At 47.2% G+C, this 18,840-nt stretch overlaps 2 protein-coding genes across 2 annotated transcripts; both read right to left on the bottom strand.

Annotated features, from left to right (window-relative positions):
• Positions 1-2,127: 2,127 nt before the first annotated feature.
• On the bottom strand, positions 2,128-3,096 carry LOC142007623 (olfactory receptor 52N4-like). Its single transcript, XM_074984311.1, has one exon. It carries the CDS (start codon positions 3,094-3,096, stop codon positions 2,128-2,130), a length of 969 nt encoding a protein of 322 aa, XP_074840412.1.
• An 11,400-nt stretch (positions 3,097-14,496) lies between these two features.
• On the bottom strand, positions 14,497-15,486 carry LOC142002598 (olfactory receptor 52R1-like). The gene has a single exon (XM_074978828.1). It carries the CDS (start codon positions 15,442-15,444, stop codon positions 14,497-14,499), a length of 948 nt encoding a protein of 315 aa, XP_074834929.1. The 5' UTR covers positions 15,445-15,486.
• Positions 15,487-18,840: the final 3,354 nt, after the last annotated feature.

Raw genomic sequence — 18,840 nt, 5'->3', positions numbered from 1 at the left:
AAGGAAACAAACTGAGTTTCTTAAAGTCTTTGCCTCCCATGGGCTCCCATATACTTGAGACCTTCAGTGCAAAATTGGTCTTAGTTTTTCCTTGTATGAGGTCAGTGACCCATATGTAAAATCCTCCACCGCTACGCCAAGGATCTAAGTTCTCCCCAAAGCAAAGATAAAATGAGTTGGGACCAATATAGGTCATGAAGTACTTAGCACTGCAAGTGAGTGAATTACCTAACCAGTGATGTCAACCTCTGCTTCACAAACTCAGGGCAGAAATCTCCTGACCTACATTTGACACCTTTGACAACAGGACTGGTTTATCTATATTTGGAATGTCCTGAAGAAAGCAACTCCAAAATGGACTTTGCAAAGTTGTCAGTTGTTGTGCTCCACGGTGATGTCATCATTTAGCACTGCAGTCAGTTATCCAAGGTTTCAGAACTTCCAGCTGGGGAAACTTAGCTGTTTCAATGCAGCCAGTGTCAGGAAAAAATATGATGTAAGCACAACAGTTCCACCTGGCCAAAGATAAAATGGAAATAAGTATGGTCTCCTTTGAGACTGCAGTTTATTAGATTTAGTCACATCCATACCAAAGCAATAGAATTAGAACATTCCACCTATTTACCTCGCTTCTGGACTGGTATTGAGTACACAAAGCCAATTAGGTAAGTCTATTTGCTCACCCACCAGAAGAAAGACTATTGGAGAAATAATGTGTGAAGATGGCTTTAGCGGTCTGCTCCAATGGGCACTAGGGTAGCTATTTTTTATGGGTTCTACAAAACACATAGATTTTCACAATCCTTTCTGGATCATAACTTTTTCTAATTTCCAAAACCCGTCTAATTTCAGAAAAAAAGAAAAAGAAAAAAACCAAGCAGTCCTGTGGAAGCTGAAAGACTAAGAAGATGATCCATTCCATCAGATTTGGAGCAGGAACAAAAATCCAGGGTTTGTATAGTGGAGTGGGGTGAAGGAAGAAGAAGAAAGGGAAAAAGAGGGGGAGAAGGTAGTCACTTGTCATTAATGAGACCTATGGAAGAAGTAAAATAAATTAAGTGGGATGAGTACCATTACTAAGTGTAATGGATTTTTCACTTTCAGTTCATTGGGTGTGATATTCATCTTTCCACACGTGGAGAGGAAGAGAGGAAGATGATGTCTGTTTGTATTTTTTTTTCTTTTTATATGGTTCGTTGATTTCCACTCCAAACAGCTAAAAGCATTGCCTACAGGTTAACATAGCTACTCTCTGAAATTATTTCCCATGCAATGCACTGCAATGGAGAAAGGAGTGCTTGGTGTAGGAGGGATAAGGCATTAGATGAACAGAACTTCTGAGGCTTTGAATTTCCACAGTGATGAGCTCAGCCAAATTATAATAGGACTCCTTTAATAAATGAACAGATATCCTTTGCCCATCTTGTCAAACTTATTTAAAGTTAGTGGCTACAGGCAATTGTCTTCTCAATAGTAGCAGAGAGGGAGCCATGCTAGTATGCACTATACTTCTTCAGACCATAGCCATACCAGCAAATCAGAGAGCAGAGGGGCGGGGGTAGGGGTCAAGAATTAGATTAAGCCAAGTTTGCCAAAGAGCCCCTATAATGTCCCAGAAAATTTGCATTGTGGTTCTAACCATGTGTTAATGTGTCGAATTTGAATATGAAAGAGAGTTCAGAAGCTTCTCTTTGTAAAGCAGACTGAAAATTCTTCTTAAATAAGACATAAACTCTTAAGTCATTAACAGAATGGCCTACTCCATTAAAATGTAGACTAATTGATTTGTGGATCAGGAAAGTTTTGATGTCTGTTTTGTGCCCATTAACTCTTTGTCTGAGAGAGTTTGAAGTCTGTCCAATATACAAAGCATCTGGGCATTGTTGGCGCATGATGGCATATATGATGTTAGTTGAGGAACATGAGAATGTGCCCGTGATTCTGTGACTAACCTGGTTAAGTCCAGTGACGGTATCACCAGAATAGATATATCTTCTCATCTGTCAACTTTGATTACTGTTTTTGGTTCTCTATGCCTTAAATATTGAGTCTGGTCTGGTCTGGCTATTGTTTGAAGAAATGGGTCTGTCCTACGAAAGCTCACCTAATAAATTACTTTGTTAGTCTTTAAAGTGCTACTTGACTGCCTTTTTGTTTTGATCTTCTCAATATGTGTTTGCTAAGTGCCTCACGAAGCTCTTTGGTTTTGACCCCATAAACGATAGGGTTAAGCATGGGTGGGATGGTGAAATAGACGTTGGCCAATATGATGTGAGTGTGGGGAGCCATGCCTTGACCAACCCGGTGTGTCAGGCTGGAGAACAGGCAGGAACTATAAGACATCAGGATCACACAGACATGGGCTGTGCAGGTGTTGAGGGTCTTCTGGAGGGCTTTCTTGGAGGAGATTTGCAGGACGGCCCTGATAATCAGAGTATAGGACAGGGCAATGAGCAGCACATCAAATCCAATGACTACAATTGCTACCACCAAACCGTATGTTTTGTTGACTGTTATGTCCCCACATGACATCTTTACCACAGCTATATGCTCACAGTAGGTGTGGGGGATCATGTGGTTGGCACAGAATGGGTGATGGCTCAGGAGCAGGGGTTCAGGCAAAATTAAGAGAACAGCTCTTATCCAACCCATAAGCCATAGCTTAGCTATTTGTTCATTGGTCAGGATGGTGGCATATCTCAGAGGATTACATATGGCAACATAACGATCAAAGGCCATTGTCATTAGGATACCTGAGCACATAACAGAAATTGTGTGCAGGAAGAACATCTGGGTGAGGCAGCCACTGACTGTAATACCTTTCAAATTGAACCAAAATATGCACAGTGCCTTCGGGATGACGGATGTAGACATGCCAATGTCCATGAGTGCCAGCATGCAGAGCAGGAGGTACATTGGCTTGTGCAGGGTCTGCTCTTTGCCTACCACAAACAGAACCATGAGATTTCCCAACAGGCAAACAATGTAGCATGTAGCAAAAGGGATGGAAATCCAGATGTGGGCAGCTTCCAGGCCGGGGATACCCACGAGGAGGAATGTTGATGGGTCAGAAGGAGTGAGGTTGAAAGCTTCCATGAGGAGTTGTGGTCACAGCATCAGTCAGGTTCAGAGACGCTCCATATGCCTGAGAAGGGGGAGAAGTAGTGTGAAGGGGGTTAAATTCTTTATTACAAATAATATGGTAAATATTCTAGAAAGGGCAGTGAGCAGAGAGTTGGAAACCTTTGCAGAGGTAATCAGATTACTTTGTTCACAGTGAAGTCCAGAGAAGTCCTCAGAGGGAGCTAACCAAGCCAGGTGAATGGGCATCAGGATGGCATATGAAATTCAGTGCCAGTAATGGCAATATAGCTGTCCATCGAAGGAAAATCTCAAATCCATCTGTTAACCGGTGGCCAGGTAATGTGCGGTGAGGTACTCCCCTGGGTCCTAAGCAACCCAGTTTTTTACTGTTAGAGCAGGCAGCTCCTAGCACTCTCACCCACGGCCAGGCTGTAGTAACCAAACGGTTAAAGTTCTTTTTGTTGTGCCGGCTGTGTTGCAGTGACAAAAGGGTTAACAGCAGGGTCAGGCTCAGAGGTTAACTAGTTACAAGTTTATTTAAGCTACAGTTATAAGCGTGTGGTTACAAAAGGCTATTGTTTACTTCTTATATGCTAGCAAAGTACAGGTGTTAACAAGTTACGTTACAATCCAATACAAAGATATCTGTTACCATCTAACACAATGATATCTTGACACTAGTTACAGAGCTCTAATTCTTTAGCTGTGCACAAAAAGTCAGAGACCTAGCATGGGTGTATCTTACCCTCTCTGCGTCTCTCGATACCAGCGTAGCCAAGCCGGATCGGTCACTCAATTCCGCAGAAAGATGAATACGAGGTTGGGAGTCCCCAGTTGTGGACGTCGGGAGGCAATCACCTGACCCGACCAGCAGGTAGTTGGTGGAATGCACTCAAAGTTAGAGTTCTGCTGGACCCACCTTTTATACCCCTTTTGGGTTATGTACTCTCTTTCTTATCTATGGTGCCAGATCATACTGGTTTGTCTTTGTGACGCCAGTTTGTTACAAGGGCATTTCTACTTAGTTTGCACTTGTAAGACAAGAGATAAGCAATTTAGGAGTACAGGACATTCTTTTGTGCGGGTGGGGCACATCCCCTTCTGGGTGATTGTGTGTGTGCGTCATATTGATCAATGCCAGCTGGGGTGATTTCTGAGGGTCCCCCCCCTTCTCATGTTGACAGTCTGGCCTGTTAGCCTTCCATCTGTACTTTCTGCTTCTCAGGGTCATGATGAGCTAGCATATCTGGGCCTCAATGAGGGCATCAAAGACTGTGCTGTCAGCAGTCATTTCCATGCCCTGTGTGCTCCTCGGTGGGGGGGGGCAGCGAGCAAGCTGGCTTGTAAGGGGGAGACTTTGTCTGGCTACACCATCAAACACCTTAACAAGCTTCCAAGTGAAGTGTAAGATCTTAGTTCAAGGATGTGGGTGTCATGGCACACAGCTCTGTGAAACCCTACTCAAAGTGGAAACATGGGCAGAAACTAGGCAAGACATTGGGCTCCAGGAGGAGTGGGTTGGGGGATCATCCTTTGATGCTTGTAATTATCTCAGGCGACACACTTAACGCTCCCCACCCCTCAACCCCCGCCTACAGTTCTATTTACTTGATTTGTCAGTTTTTATTGTTCTCTGGTTCTGGACGTCTGTAGTTACCGATGCCGGTCTGTACTGGATGTGCGATTGATCTGACGAAGCGAGTCAGTCCCAAGAGAGCTCGTCTTCCCAGCTAAGGTTAAACTCAGTGTCTGCCTGCGCCAGGGAAGAGGGGACGATCAGCCTGAACTGCATGTCTGGGGGTGAAGGGAACCACAGCAGGACCTTCCCCAATGCTGGAAAGGAGAGAGGGAAAGGCTGGTGGGAAGGAGCAAGGAAATGAAGATTATAAAAGGCCAGTGCAAGTAATTCTTCCTCAAAATGGCCCAGAGCTTTTAGTTACTGCAGTTCTGCTCCAAACCCAAACTTCCTTTCCAAGGCTGCTTTTCAGGGCTGGCAACTGCTCAGGTTGCCCAGAGGCTGCAGAGGGGTTGCTCCTGGAAGGAGGTGTGATCTGGATGGGGACTGCTGTAAGGGACAGAGTACTCCCGTGAAATCCTCTGCAGCCTGAGACAGCTGCAGGCCACCTCAGGAGGCCTCCTTAACTCCGCTTTGGCTGCACATTAGGCAGATGTCCGTTCCCCATCATTCGTCAGTTTCAAGACTCCATATCACTGACATCTGGCTACTGTACATTTCCCTCCTTCTCTCTTCTCTTCCCCTCTCCCATCTCCCAGCAGTGGGCTTTCCTGGACCACCCCGCATGAGGTTTACAACACTGCCTAGGACCCAGGGACCTACTTTCATTTGCTCTGTCTTCTGGTGCTTCTTGCCCTCTAAGACCCAGAGGTGCCAAGCGCTGAGACAGCAGACCCTCTTTCTCCCTGAACTGGTTGTTATCATAAATATTCTGAACTTTTAAGCCTCTGAGTATGAAAATGCAGCAACTCACTGTCAGTAGTTCTTTGGCTCTCCTGTCCTTAGAGGCCACGAGATGAAGTGCCTGGAGGCTCTTGGTCACTGTCAATCAGGGCATTTATTTAATTCTCTACATGTGGATTTAGGGAGAACTCTTGCCCTTTGGACCACTTTCACCTTTATTATTCAACTTTCACTTCTGGCTGTGCAAATGAGGACTTCAGGAGTTCCTTCAGTATTACCCCATTAAGGCACTTGAGGAGTCTGCAGCAAATACCAACTGATGTGGTGTTCTGGGGTTTGGCATGGAATTGTTGTGTTTAAAGATAAAGACTAACTTGGCTACCTCTCTGATACATGAAATCGAGGAATTTCAAAATGAAGAGGCCCTAATTTAGCTCTTCAGGAGACCATTGCCAATATGGAATGACTCGGGGAAGGCAGAATGTGGGAGCAGTATCTGGCTAGAGAATGTCCCATTTTTGTTGTTACATCTCTGATAACACTGATACCCACTACAGATGCATTGGCCACACTTCCAAACAGGGCAGGTTTTTGTTTTGTTTTTTGTTTTTTTTTAAATCTGAACACTTGAATGAAACAAAGGAAATATCATAGTGTCCCCCAAAAGGAAGCTATTGGGACAAATATGAGGACAAACTAAGAGACAAGGAATTGGTTTTAAAAACAAATATTTGTCTAAACTATTTCCAATACATTTGATGTTATAAATTTACCAGGGACCTCCCTTAGACTCTTGCAATACTAAATACTTCCAATTGCTGTGCTTATGAATTCTGGTCAGGATGTTTCTTGACTGGATGCTGCAGCCCTACCTAAGCCCTCAGCAAGAACTTTAATGCAGAAATACAACTCACCAATATTCTGCTTTGTAGGGAAAGGAAATGTCCTGAAACAGGAAGGCAGACCACTGAGTATGAGCATACAACTCTCACATCTCTGACATTAAGAATGCTGCGAACGGTCTTTATGGTTCTCCTGAATGGTCCCTACGGAGTCTAAGGTTGTGCAGGTCTGCCACCCAGTTCCCTTGCCTGTGGCAGCCAGGGGAAGAACAGAAAATAAACCTTGGAGAAATCCAGGAGAGAAGAACATGTTTGTCTATCCCGGGGTCTCAGATAGTCAGGGTATTAATCTTTTCATCCTGGCAATTGAAGATATTTCCCCCCCCACAACTGTAATGTACAGCCATCTGCACTATATGTGGGCATTTTTGATTGTCCATAGCAGATTACTGCTGCATACTACCCATGCAGTTTTAATATATGATCCATTAGCCTCTGAAATTAACACCCAGTTAAGACCAAATTGTGTGATCCTGAACTGATGCAGGCTGAAGGGCAAGGAAAAGACTTTCTTCCCCCAGGATTCTGTTCACTGTTTGTAAATAATTTTCCTGATTTATTAGCATTTAGCATAAGTAAGTTTCCAAACAAGAATTCCTATACAGTATATCTCTAAAGAAAACTTGGTGTTGGTTACATCCCAAAGAAAGTGAGAAGCAGATACACCCTTGTGTTTTATATCCTGGCACCTATACAGTTGTATGCATTAGCTAAATATTACCAACAAGATGAGGCTTGGAAAATACTTCCCTACCATAACATCACTCCAGATGGGAAATGAAAACCTCTGACAAAGAGAACCCCACAAAATTTGCTCTCAATAAGACCATAGGAACAGCCATCACCAGTCAAAACAATGCCCATCTAGTCCTGTATCTTGTCCTCTTAATTGTTGCCAGTGCTGGGTGTTAGAGATGAAATGAACATATCAGGTAATCATCAATTGATCCAGACCCTGTTGCTCTTTCCCTGGTTCTGGGGGACAGAGGCTAGGAACACTTCAGGTTTGCATTGCTGCCATCCTTGTTAATAGCCACTGGTAGACCTAGTCTCCATAAACATATCGGGTGTGCCTACATGTATTTTGAAAAGACCAGCCCTCTTTCAAAAGAAGGAAGGGAGCATCTACATGTCCTATGCGGTGTTTCGATGTGAAATCAAAGGAACGCAGCCCAGACATCGAAAGCTGGACCCCAATCCCGTATGGGAAGAGCACCACCCTTCAAAAAACAACGTTGAAAGAAGGCACGTGTGAACGCGCCATAGCCCGCTTTCTTGAAAGAGGAGTCTTCCACGATGGTGCCCAGACCCAGCACGGAGATGCCCTACCCCGCCAAGCAGAGCTCTATGATCCACGCATCCAGCCGCTCTTAAAGCTGCATGGACCCAGAAACCCCCTGGCAGGAAGTTGAGAGCAGGCAAACTGCAAAAGTATGAGCTCTAGGCAGCACATCCTCTCAGCCACCCCCAAACAATGACTGGAGGCACATGGCCATAGCCCAGCAGTCCCCTGAGCCTCAAGGCCCCTGCTCAGAGCCCCCACAGGGCTCTCAGGGGTCTGTCCCTGAAAAAAAGAAAAGGGGCCCCTCCTGGATGGACCATAAACTGAGAGACCTCCTGGGCCTCTGGAGGGAAGAGGAGATCCTCTGGGAGATGGGGGTAAAGCGGAGGAATGCCACTGTCTTCACGCACCTTGCCCAGGGACTGACCAGCCAAGGCCACCCGGAGCAGATCCCGGAGCAAGTCCAGAACAAAGTTAAAGAGCCCTGGCAGGACTATAGTTGAACTTTTACACCACAGTTTTTTACAGTTTATTATTAATAAAGATTTAAATTGTGTACCACTGCCCGTATCCTATGGTCCCATGGGTGGGAGGCATGGTGCGGTGGTGGTGGCAGTTCATGTGATGGGGGGGTGAATGTATTGGGGGAGGGGGAGGGGTGGATATTGAGGTTCTCAGTGAAGCCCCGGGACGAGACTTACACAAAGGGCCTCCTGGATCTGGACACCGTCACAGTTCGCCTGGCAGCTGGCAACAGCGGCCAGCTGCTCGAACCCCATGGTGGCCTCAGCTGCCCACCCCTGGGTGTAGGCATCCCCCTGGGCCTCCACAATGTTATGGAGAAAGCAGGAGGCACCCACCACTTGTGGGACATTGTGCATCCCCACATCGATGTGGGCAAGAAGGCACCGCCACCACCCCTTGAGGTGCCCAAAGGCCCACTCAACCATGTGCTGGGCCTGGTTGAGGTGGATGTTGAAGGCCTCCCTGCTGGGGTCGAGGTGGCCAGTATAGGGCTGCATCAGCCACGGCAGTAGGGGGTATGCTGCATCCCCAACTATGCATCGCAGCATGCTGGTGTCCTCAGCTGGCATTTCCCACTGAGGGATGAAGGTGCTGGCCTCTATACGCTGGCACAGGCTGGAGTTGTGGAAAACCCTGGCATCATGAGTTCGCCCCGACCTGCCCATATATATGTCCATGAACCAGCCTTTGTGGTCCACCAGGGCCTGGAGGACCACTGAGTGGTAGCTCTTCCGGTTGATATAGCGGCCAGTGCTGTGTAGTGGGGCGCGGATGGGGAAGTGCGTCCCATCCAGGGCACCAAAGCAGTTCAGGAATCCCAACAAGGAAAAACCCTCAATGACGGCATCCAGATCCCCAATGTAGATGACCCGGTGCAGGAGCATGGCGTTCAGGGCACGGACAACCTGCAGGTGCCAGCCAGTGACACAGTTCCTGGAAAGTGTCCCAGCTCATGCGAAAGTTCCAGAGCCAGGCTGACTGAGTTGTGTGAGGAAACATTTCCTTTTGTTTTAAACTTGCTGCCTACTATTTTCATTTGGGCTATATCTACACAACAGAGTTGTGTTCAGATAAGATATTTTGAATATCTTATTTCGAAATAACACAGCTGCACGCAAAATATATTTCAGAATAGCATTTCTAGACACATAGCACTATTTCTAAATAGCTGGGCCTACACATGAGCACTCCTTCGAAAGGGGGAAAATCAACATGTGGAGGTCACAATAGTGGCAATTGAAAGGGAGCAACCACTCACTAGTAGAGTATCAACAGGCAGATCTGTCCTTTCAAAGGGCCACCGCGTTCTTTTGAAAGGGTGAGTCCACACGGCTCCAAGCTCTCCTTCAAAAGACGAGAGGCAGAAAACACCATGGATGAGGTGCCATGGCAGACAAGCCATTCTGGGGCAGCAGCCAGCTGCTCCCTTTAAGGGCGCCTCCCTCTGCCCTCTACCCTGCACAAGCTGAGTGCTGCCCAGCTGTCCCCAGCACGGCATAGCGCATCCATGCTCCAGGATGGAAGCACAGCAACGGCTCCTGGAGAAGGACACCCTCATCCTGGAGACCCTCCTGGCAGTGACCTGCACTGTAGCTACAACTGCCCCCCATCACTCGGGTAGCTGAGCAATCCCCCCAGGCCGTGGGACCACCCCCACCCAGGACACCCCAGCATTTCCCCTTGGAGCATTCTCACCCCAGCAGCACTGACTTGTGGGAGCTCCAAAAGCTGGGGGGAGTGGAAAGACAAGAGGTAGCTGCAGAACTTCCTAATGCCAAGGCAGACCTTCAAGGAGATCTGCCACTGGCTCGCCCCTGCACTCCAGCACCAAGATACCTGCATGCAACCCACTGTCACCATGGATGTGTGGGTCGTGATCACCATCTGGAAACTAGACACCCCAGACTTCTACCGCTCTGTGGAACAATAGTTTGGGATGGGCAAGGCCTCTGTCAGAGTCATACTTATAGAGGTAAGGCAGGCCCAGGTCACACACCTTCTACAGGTGTGAGGGGTGTATGAGGGGAATCCCTGGCTGCAGGAGTCAGGCTGGGAGGGGTCAGGCTGGGGGTGCAGGCCAGAAGGGGGCTAAAGGAAGGGCAGGACTGGGGCAGGGTGATGGCCCACCACGCCCTCATGGGAGCACACATCACCTACCCCTCCATGCAGGTTGTCAGAGCCATCAACGCAATGCTGTTGCACAGGGTTACCCATCTGGGGGATCCAGATGCTGCTGTCACAGTTTTAAAGGACCTGGGCTTCCGAAACTGCTTCAGTGCATTGCATGGCACTCACTTCCCCATCTATGCCCCAGCAAACAGCACTGTGAGGTAGGTCAACAGAAAGTTCTACCATTCTTCCTCCAGGCCCTTCTATGTGGGTTGGGCCAGCTGCACCCATGATGCTCACGCCTTCTGGAACTCCAGGCTCTGCTGGTGCATGGGGCCAGCATATTTGTCCCCCAGGAGGAGATCTTCTCATGGGGGGTTGTTACCATGCCACTCTGTATAGTGGCAGATGCAGCCTACCCCCTCCAGTCATGGCTTCTGTGGCCGTTGTTGGGGAGCCCCATTCCCCTTGGGTACAATGTTCCCCAAAGGTCTGAGGCTGGAGGTCAAAGCAGTGAGGCAAGAGTGAAATCTAAAAGGAAACTTTATTATGCATGCATGCAGGCTGCCAGCTTCCAAAGAAGTGGGAGCCCTGAGGACCAGTTCCAATGATTCTTTATACAGTTTGTTCAGACAGTTTAGTGATTAATTGTCTTTTTTAACATATGAAAGTCTCAGCAGAATTGCCCTGAGACCTGTCTGCAAACACCAGCTGTGCTTGAGGCCAGTTTATATTACAAAGGTAAGTGATAACCCAGACAGAGGAGTCTACAGGGTAAATGGGCTCTAGGAGACAAGGTAGGGACTTCAAAGAAGTGCAGATGACCCCCTAGTATCCCCTTACAGAGTGAGGCCTGGTTAGTTTGTAAATAAACCCTTAGAGCACTTTTCCCCCCCCACCGTACACAAAACCCTGCCCAGGAGGCATTTAACCAGCACCTCAACCGTGCCCACAATGCTGTAGAGCGGGCCTTTGGGCGCCTTAAGGGTGGTGGTGGTGCCTGAATGTGCCCTAGGTGGTGGGCACCTGTTACCTCCTCTGCAACATTGTGGAGGGCAAGCAGGACACCTATGTGCCAAAGCGGGAGTGGGGCTGGCCATGTGGTCTGCACTGGCTATGAGCAGAAGGGTTCTGCCCCTATCTGCCAGGCCCCCACCAGGATGGCCTCCACATTAGGGAGGCCCTCAGGCCCTCAGCCAGACCTTTGTGAATGGCCATCTGCAAACCGCCCCTCACCAAACTTCCACCATCTGTTGTCCCTGCCACCACCATCACTGTCCCCTCCACATCCCCCAACAGCACCACACCCACACATCTGCCACCCACCATCCCTCCCTGAGGAGAACAGCAGAAGGGGTGTATGGTAAATAAACATGTATGAACAACTGGATGGTATGTGCAACAATGTATGGGTGTAGGGAACAGATGGTGTGGAGGCAGGCGGGGGCTCTGAACCAGGAGGGAGTGGGGGGCTCTGAACCAGGAGGGGGAGGGTGCTCATTATAGGGCCAGGTTGGTGGGCCATGAGCCCTGTCAGCGTCGGGATCCCCTGCTTCCCTGGGTGAGGTGGGGAGGGAGTGGGAAGCACCAGCAGGTTAAGCTGCAGTTGGGCTCAGTGGGGCAGGAAGCTGGCTGAGTCCTCCTCTGCTCAGTGGGGGGCCCTGCAGCTGCGGCCTTGATGATGTGCAGTGTGGGGTGGGGCCTGGCTGACCTCAACATCCACTTGCGGGGCTCTCAGAGGCCAGGGATGGTGCTGGGCTTTCCCAGACCATGGATGGTGCAGCTGTATGGAGAGTGGGACAGTGTGTCGGTAACATACTATAGCCTGGGGGCGGGGTATGAACCTTCTTTTGAGGTTTTGGCTGTGATTTTCCCCACGTGTTTTATATATGCACTCCCTAGTCATGGCCCCACAAATTTCAAAGACATCTCTTTTAGCTTCTTCCCTGCACTGGACAAAATAGCCTTCTGGAATCACCAGGAGGAGCATGCTTCATGGGGTTGCACTCCAGCACCGTACTTCCTATTTTCTTTCCTTCCATGGCTACGTCTACACGTGAACCCTACATCGAAGTAGCCTATTTCGATGTGGCGACATCGAAATAGGCTATTTCGATGAATAACATCTACACGTCCTCCAGGGCTGGCAAAGTCGGTGTTCAACATCGACATTGCGCAACACCACATCGAAATAGGCCCTGCGAGGGAATGTCTACACACCAAAGTAGCACACATCGAAATAAGGGTGCCAGGCACAGCTGCAGACAGGGTCACAGGGCGGACTCAACAGCAAGTCGCTCCCTTAAAGGGCCCCTCCCAGACACACTTTCACTAAACAGTGCAAGATACACAGAGCCGATAACTAGTTGCAGACCCTGTGCATGCAGCATGGATCCCCAGCTGCAGCAGCAGCAGCCAGAAGCCCTGGCCTAGGGGCTGCTGCACACGGTGACCACAGAGCCCCGCAAGGGCTGGAGAGAGAGCGTCTCTCAACCCCCCAGCTGATGGCCACCATGGAGGACCCCGCTATTTCGATGTTGCGGGACGCGGATCGTCTACACGTTCCCTACTTCGATGTTGAACGTCGAAGTAGGACGCTATTCCCATCCCCTCATGGGGTTAGCGACTTCGATGTCTCGCCGCCTAACGTCGATTTCAACTTCGAAATAGCGCCCAACACGTGTAGCCGTGACGGGCGCTGTTTCGAAGTTGGCGCCGCTACTTCGAAATAGCGTGCACGTGTAGACACGGCTCATGTGTCACACATCTGGGCAGAGATCCTCTGGGCAACATCCACTGTCTCCCTAAACAGCTTTGAGGAGCAGTCAATACTGTCCAAGGAGTCTAGTTTTAAACCTATGACTTCCCGTTCCCAGCACTGTTTTCCCCTCATTTTCTCTTAAGTCCAGAGTCCAGTGGTGCCTCCCATATGACTTGTCAATGCTGACTACTTCCTAGAATTTCAATAGGGCCTCACAACATGCTTAAATTTCACACTGTAGGTCTCAGGTGCAAGGTAGAATTGTTTCAACCCCCTTTTGTTTTTCATTTACAAGAATCTCAAATGTCCTAATTTGGCATTTTAATTTCAGTATAACCAAAGTTCTACCCATGCACGTTGGCACTGAGTGGGCATCTTCTGTTCATCAGCAATCTTAGTAATCAGGCACAGACTCTTGAAGGGGGTGACGTATTCAGCAGTATCACCTGCTTCCTATATAGAACACAGCTGCCCATGTTTCTCAATTTTGGGAGAGGTGGGAATTGGAGGGATGTGAGTGTACTGCTTCTGCTTTTATGTCCAGTTGGTGTTTCTGCTCTCCCTTTTTCTCCTCAACATCTTATGGATTTAGTCCCGTTCAGCCTCTGCCAGTTTGAGCTGTGTAATTCTCCTATGTTCTTACCCTTTTTCTACTGGCTGCCAATTGAAGAGCTCCAATATCACTGATTCTGAGTGCGGAACACCTTTCACATCAGAAGAGATTATAAGGACTAGGACATTTCAGCACAGAACAGAGATGACAATGGGAGGACACGTAAGAGATTTAGGAAATCATGAACTGGGTGGGAAAATGGAATACTGAGGTGTCATTCACTCCTTAAATGACTTTCCACACAATGTCAGGACATGTTAGTATTAGAGCTGATTGGATCTAAAGTTTATATTGTTTTCTTACTTTTATATATGAATTGTACACAGAGCTCCTTTTGGCTAATTGTTCAGTTATATGTCCAACAACAATTGGAGTTCTCTAGAGCCAGTATCCCCAGGATCTTCTGAAAAACTTGCCACCTCTGCAATAAAATGAATTGGCTCCTCTATATCCAGGGAGAGGAGTGAGGAGATGGAAGAAGAAATGAGACAGGGAAGGATGGAAGAGCAAAGGACAGGGGTGGAAACTTGGAAGGAAGAGGCACAGCTGTTGACTTGGCAGAAGACATGGAGAAAGGTGCAGTATAGTGGGATTCCATTTACCAGCAATGGAAAGGATGTTAGCCCTGTGACTTCTACATAAACCAGTTCCCCAGCTTGTCATGTGAACACAGAACAGAAAGGACAGAAAAGGAGTTAATGTCTGTTTGGCTTTCCAGTAAGTGATTCAGGGATGAGGGCGCAGTACCATGTCACCAGACAGCTCTTTGCAGAGCTCACAATGCGAGCCAAGGACAAATTTTTAGGTGCTTTTACGAGTAAAGAGCTGGAGCAGCCTGTTCTGGATCTGTTTGGTCCTCACGCCATAGATGATGGGGTGTAGCATGGGAGGCACCAGGAGGTAGATGTTGGCAAAGAGAATGTGGAAATACAGGGGCACATTCTGTCCGAACCGGTGTGTGATGAAGGAGAAGAGACCTGGGATGTAAGAGGCTAAAATGACACATAAGTGGGAGCTGCAGGTACCAAAAGTCTTTATTTTCGCATCCTTTCTGGGGAGGCTGAAGATGGCCCTGAGGATCTGGATATAGGACACAGCGACAGAAAACATATCCCCACCAGTCACTAAAAATGCTAAAGAAAGGCCGTAGTAACTACTGATGCGGATGTCAGCACAAGCCAACTTCACCAAAGCTATGTGCTCACAGTAAGAATGGGGGATAATCTTGGTTTTACAGTATGGCCACTGGTTTGCCAGGAAGGGATAGGGCAGTACAAGTATACTGCCACGCAGAATTATGGCCACACCAATCTTGTACACCACAGAGTTTGTTAGAATGGTGGAATGTCTCAGAGGATGACAGATGGCCACATAGCGATCAAAAGCCATGGCCACTAAGATCCCAGACTCCACCACTGAGAAGCAGTGAATGAAGTACATCTGGGTAAGGCAGGCACTGAAATCAATCTCCCTGGAATTGAACCAGAAGATGATCAGTGTTTTGGGCAGGATGGTGGTAAACAGGACAAGGTCACTGATGGCCAGCATGCAGAGGAAATAGTACATGGGACCATGGAAGCTTGACTCCATTTTCACAATGTACAGGATGGTGAAGTTCCCCAAAAGGGCTATAGCATACATGGTGCAGAAGGGGATGGAGATCCAGAGATGGGTTGCCTCCAGACCAGGAATGCCCTGCAGGATGAAGGTGGAGGGATTGGTGAAGTTGTTCGTGTTAGAATGTGACATGGATAAGGGGAGAAGTTGTCCAACTCTGAGTTAGAATGGTGTTTCCTGCTTCTCCTTCTTCCTCTGGCTTATGTGTACATGGTCTTGGGTGATGGTCCAATTCCTGGATGGAAAGACAATGATAATATGAGAATCTGCATGCACTATTGGAGATTGCTGTCATGGTGAAGCAGATTGGTCACTCCTCATGCATTGAAAAAAATGACATTTTCAATATTCAGAAATGTATATTAAACAACTGACCCACTAAGGCAACTTTCATATTTGTAGGTGTCCCATATGTCAAGAATTCCTACTCATCATGGTGTGGGACACTTTACCAGGCCCCAGAAAGAGACACGAGTGTCAGTACTGGTTATTACCCTTGTTCATTAAATCAATAAAGGCCAGACTGGGAGTCCATTCTACAGAGATTTTCTCCTCCACCCTGTTGTGAAAAATCTGAGTGCAAAGAAAAAAATAGCCTCTGTCAGAATATGTGCTGGCAGAAACATCCCAACAAGAACTCAACTGACGGACAATAACTGTGTCATTGACAAATGTTCAGTTTTGGTCCCCGGTCTCAGTAAAGGATATAGTATATAAAGGCTAATTTCCGCACAGGCTATGAGAATGGAGCAGGCTGTCTGAGGCTTGGTCTATACTAGGGAGTTAAGTGGGTGGCAGATACACAATTCTAGCAATGGCAAGTGCACAGCTGGAATTGATTTATCTGCAATCAACTTGTCTGTCCATCTGCACAGAAGGAGGTTGACAGTAGAAGCTCTCCTGTCAACCTCCCTTACTGAGGAGTACAGAGTTGACTACCAATCCCAGAGAGTTCGAATTCATGCCTGTCCACTAGGTACGTGAAATTGAACCCTGGAGGATCAGCCCTGATTGAGCGGATTTTCCTGGTAGCACAGACATACCCATATACAAATATACTGAAACGTCTGGGGCTGTTCAGAGAATAAACAATACAAGTGGCACATGATCGAGGAGATAAAAATAAATAAGTGAACCCTTTAATTTCAAATGGAAAAACAGAGAACAGTTTGCAAACAGTAATATCTATAGACACTCAGTGCTTCAAAAGGTCTCATTCCCTAAAGCTCAGGGAAATCATTGGCTAAACTGATTGCAATGAAACATTTCAAAATAACAAAATACCTGTTTTGTCAGATGCTTGAGCCCATGAAAGCTTATGCTCCAAAAATATCTACTAGTCTATAAGGGGCAGCAGGACTTCTTGGTTTTTTTTTTGAAGATACAGACTAACTCGTCTATCCTTTTTATACTTTCACCATTTCAAAACAGAAATATGATTGAGAACTCTTCTTTAATAAGAGTTCTTTAGGTTGTTAAAAATTGCAATTCCTCACAGAAGGAAATGGATAATTTTGGTTAAAACCTGTGGCACAATTAAGGTAGCCATTAGGTGTGGGACAAAACCAATATGTAGTGTGGAAAAAGGAATTCTTATAAGAAATTATGGAAGTTGACAAGGGACATTCAAGACAAAAAAGAAAAAAAATCCATTTTTAGTAGCACTGTGAACCAGAAAAAATGTTATAAAGTACGAAAAGGACGAACAAAATATTGGAAAATATACAATCCAATTCCTACAGAGTGAAAAGAATCTCATTACTGCTGCACAACGGATAGATGGGCTTCCCCCCTGCATTTGGAAAGAAGTTGTATGAGGTACTCATATCATGGGATGTGATTGTATATTTTCTAGCCACTATCTGTGAATCATAGAATCATAGAACAAGAGAACTAGAAGAGACCTAAAAAAGCCATCAAGTCCAGCCCCCTGCCCTATGTAGGACCAAACCCATGAGATCAGCTTAGCCAGGGCTTTGTCAAGATTAGACTTAAACACCTCCAGGGATGGAGACTCCACTACTTCCCTGGGCAGACCATTCCAATGCTTCACCACCCTCCTAGTGAAAAAGTTTTATCTAATGTTCAACCTGGACCTTTCCAACTGCAACTTGAGACCATTGTTCTGTGTTCTGCCATCTGTGACCACTGTGAACAGCCTCTCTCCAGTCTCTTTGCAACCTCCCTCCGGTAAGTTGAAGGCTGTTATCAAGTCCCCGCTCAGTCTTCTCTTCTGCAGACTAAACAGTCCCAATTCCCTCAACCTTTCTTTGTAAGTCATATGCTCCTGCCCCCTAATTATTTTGGTCACCCTCCGCTGAACCCTCTCCAGTATATCCACTTCCTTCCTATAATTGGGGGCCCAGAACTGAGCACAGTGCTCCAGATGCAGCCTCACTAAAGCCAAATAAAGAAGAATAATCACTTCTCTGGATCTACTGGCAACGCTCCTCTTGATGCAACTTAATATGCCATTAACCTTCTTGGCTACAATGGGCACACTGTTGACTCATGTTCAGCTTCTCGTACACTACAGCTCCCAGGTCATTTTCTGCAGAACTACTACAAAGCCAGTTGGACCCCAGCCTGTAACAATGCTTGGGATTCTTCCGACCCAAGTGCAGGACTCCGCACTTGTCCTTACTGAACCTCCTCAGATTTCTTGCAGCCCAGTCTTCCAATTTGTTTAAGTCACTCTGGACCCTACCCCTACCCTCTAGCGTATCTACCTCTCCCCCTAGCTTAGTGTCATCCGCAAACTTGCTCAAGGTGCAATCCAGCCCCTCATCCAGGTCATTGATAAATATGTTGAACAGAACAGGACTCAGAACTGAACCCTGGGGCACTCCACTAGAAACTGACCGCCATCCTGACATTGAGCCATTGATCACTACCCACTGGGCCTGACCTTCTAGCCAGCTTTCTATCCATCTTACTGTCCATTTATCCAATCCACATTCCTTTAACTTTCTGACAAGAATATTGTTGGAGACCATATAAAAATCTTTGCTAAAGTCAAGATAAATCACATCCACTGATTTTCCCCCACCCAAAGAGCCAGTTATCTCATCGTAGAAACTAATCAGATTGGTCAAGCATGACTTGCCCTTCATAAATCCATGCTGACTGTTCCTGATCACTTCCCCCTCCTCCAAGTGCCTCAAAATGACTTCTTTGAGGAGCCTCTCCATTATTTTTCCAGGGACTGATATAAGACTGTGAGGCCTATAGTTCCCTGGATCATCCTTCTTCAGGGATGCACACTATGTTCAACTTTTTTCCAATCATATAATTGGAGGCATACATCTTCTAGAACTGGAAGAGACCTTGGGAAGTCATTTAGTCCAATCCCCTCCCTTCTTGGCAGGGCCAAGCACCATCTCTAACATCTATTTGCCCCCATCTCCAAATGGCCTCTTCAAAGATCGAGCTCACAGCCCTGGGTTTAGCAGGCTAATACTCAAGCCACTGAGTGATCTGTCCTCTCGCTCTTGAGCTCCCTGACTTTTCAAAGATAATGGCCAAGGG

The sequence above is a fragment of the Carettochelys insculpta genome, chromosome 1 (genome assembly GCF_033958435.1).
Source record: "Carettochelys insculpta isolate YL-2023 chromosome 1, ASM3395843v1, whole genome shotgun sequence".
NCBI lineage: Eukaryota > Metazoa > Chordata > Testudines > Carettochelyidae > Carettochelys > Carettochelys insculpta.
This window is presented reverse-complemented; position numbering and strand designations above follow the sequence as displayed.

Coding starts and splice junctions, on each gene's coding strand:
- LOC142007623 (XM_074984311.1), bottom strand. CDS start 3,096: ATGGAAGCTTTCAACCTCACTCCTTCTGACCCATCAACATTCCTCCTC.
- LOC142002598 (XM_074978828.1), bottom strand. CDS start 15,444: ATGTCACATTCTAACACGAACAACTTCACCAATCCCTCCACCTTCATC.